Source organism: Aplysia californica, unplaced genomic scaffold (genome assembly GCF_000002075.1).
Source record: "Aplysia californica isolate F4 #8 unplaced genomic scaffold, AplCal3.0 scaffold00436, whole genome shotgun sequence".
Lineage (NCBI taxonomy): Eukaryota > Metazoa > Mollusca > Gastropoda > Aplysiida > Aplysiidae > Aplysia > Aplysia californica.
In genome coordinates, this window is record NW_004797706.1 from 493787 (window position 1) to 494945 (window position 1159).

Sequence of the window (1159 nt, forward strand, 5' to 3'; positions counted from 1 at the left end):
AGTAGTAGAAAGGGGGGGGGGAGATGGGAGATGAGGTGAATGAAGAAAGCTGGTCCTCTTGATTTCTCAAAAATAGTCCAGTATGGTCAAAACAATACAAAAAACCCACACCAGGAACTGGTATATAACAGAGTTTATTGACAGACTTTGCACACACAACAAATGTAGTATCCGCACTTTGATTTGCACACAGGTTTTTCTGAAACACCCACTTTCGAGCAAGGCACTCTGATGTGTAGATCTACAACCAAAAAAGCATGGCGTTGCCGGTCAACTTTTCCACAGCAAAGGCAACAAGTAATGAAGAAAGTAAAACAGGGAATTGTCAAGGGGAACAAATGTGAGGCATCGTGGTGGAATCAGGCTCTCGTCAAAATAATCAAAGTGAAGAAACTTGCATTTTTCCACAGATTTGTGAATTTTTATCACATTTTTGTTTTTTGGCCCAACAACTTTCATACCCATTGAAGGACTCATTTCTACGTGGATTTTTTTTAAAAACGTTGATTAAGGGCTTTAAAAAATGTAAATTTTCAGTTAAAATGGACTCTTAAGCTAAGGAAATAACTAATCTCTGGCGGCCATTTTCTCACTAATTTTACCTCTGAAAACAGGTGGCTCCCACCTTCATTCTCAAATATCTCGACTTGCATTCAAGATAAATGGATATTTTTTTTATCCAAACAAAGACAAGTGAACAAGTTTTAAGATGGTACCAATAACTCTACATGTCCAAAAATTGACGAGAGCCTGATTCTACCACGCTGCCTCACAAATAAAGAAAGTAAAAGAGGGAATTGTCAAGGGGAACTACTGCCACGGCCCCCAAACTCCCCCGCGCAACGCTGGGTTACTGTTCTTGTCTAGGGGAGGGTACACTGCAGGCACGGCGTGCTGGTTAAACCGTTGTAGATATCCCAGGAGGGTCCGGACCGTGCCCGGCATCTGGTCAGACAAGTCGTGGTGCTCGGTCGGGTCAGCTGTGATGTTGAACAACCACACGTTCTTGTCAGGGAATGTGTTAGGCTCTGCAGAAACATCAACACACACGTGCACATGTAACCTTATGTAGTTGCAAGGGCTGTAAACCCTCTAGTAAAAACCAACAACAATACACAAGGGAAACTTACAAGAGATGGACATTCTAAGACGTAGGGCA

The 1159-nt window shown here is 42.4% G+C and overlaps 1 protein-coding gene across 1 annotated transcript in view; it reads right to left on the bottom strand.

Annotated features, from left to right (window-relative positions):
• Positions 1–810: 810 nt before the first annotated feature.
• LOC101845944 (arylsulfatase B-like) overlaps positions 811–1159 on the bottom strand; it is an 18575-nt gene continuing 18226 nt past the window's right edge. The window contains exon 9 of the mRNA XM_005104792.2: positions 811–1028. Within this exon, the coding sequence (XP_005104849.1) occupies positions 811–1028 (218 nt within the window). The remainder of the gene's footprint in view (positions 1029–1159) is intronic.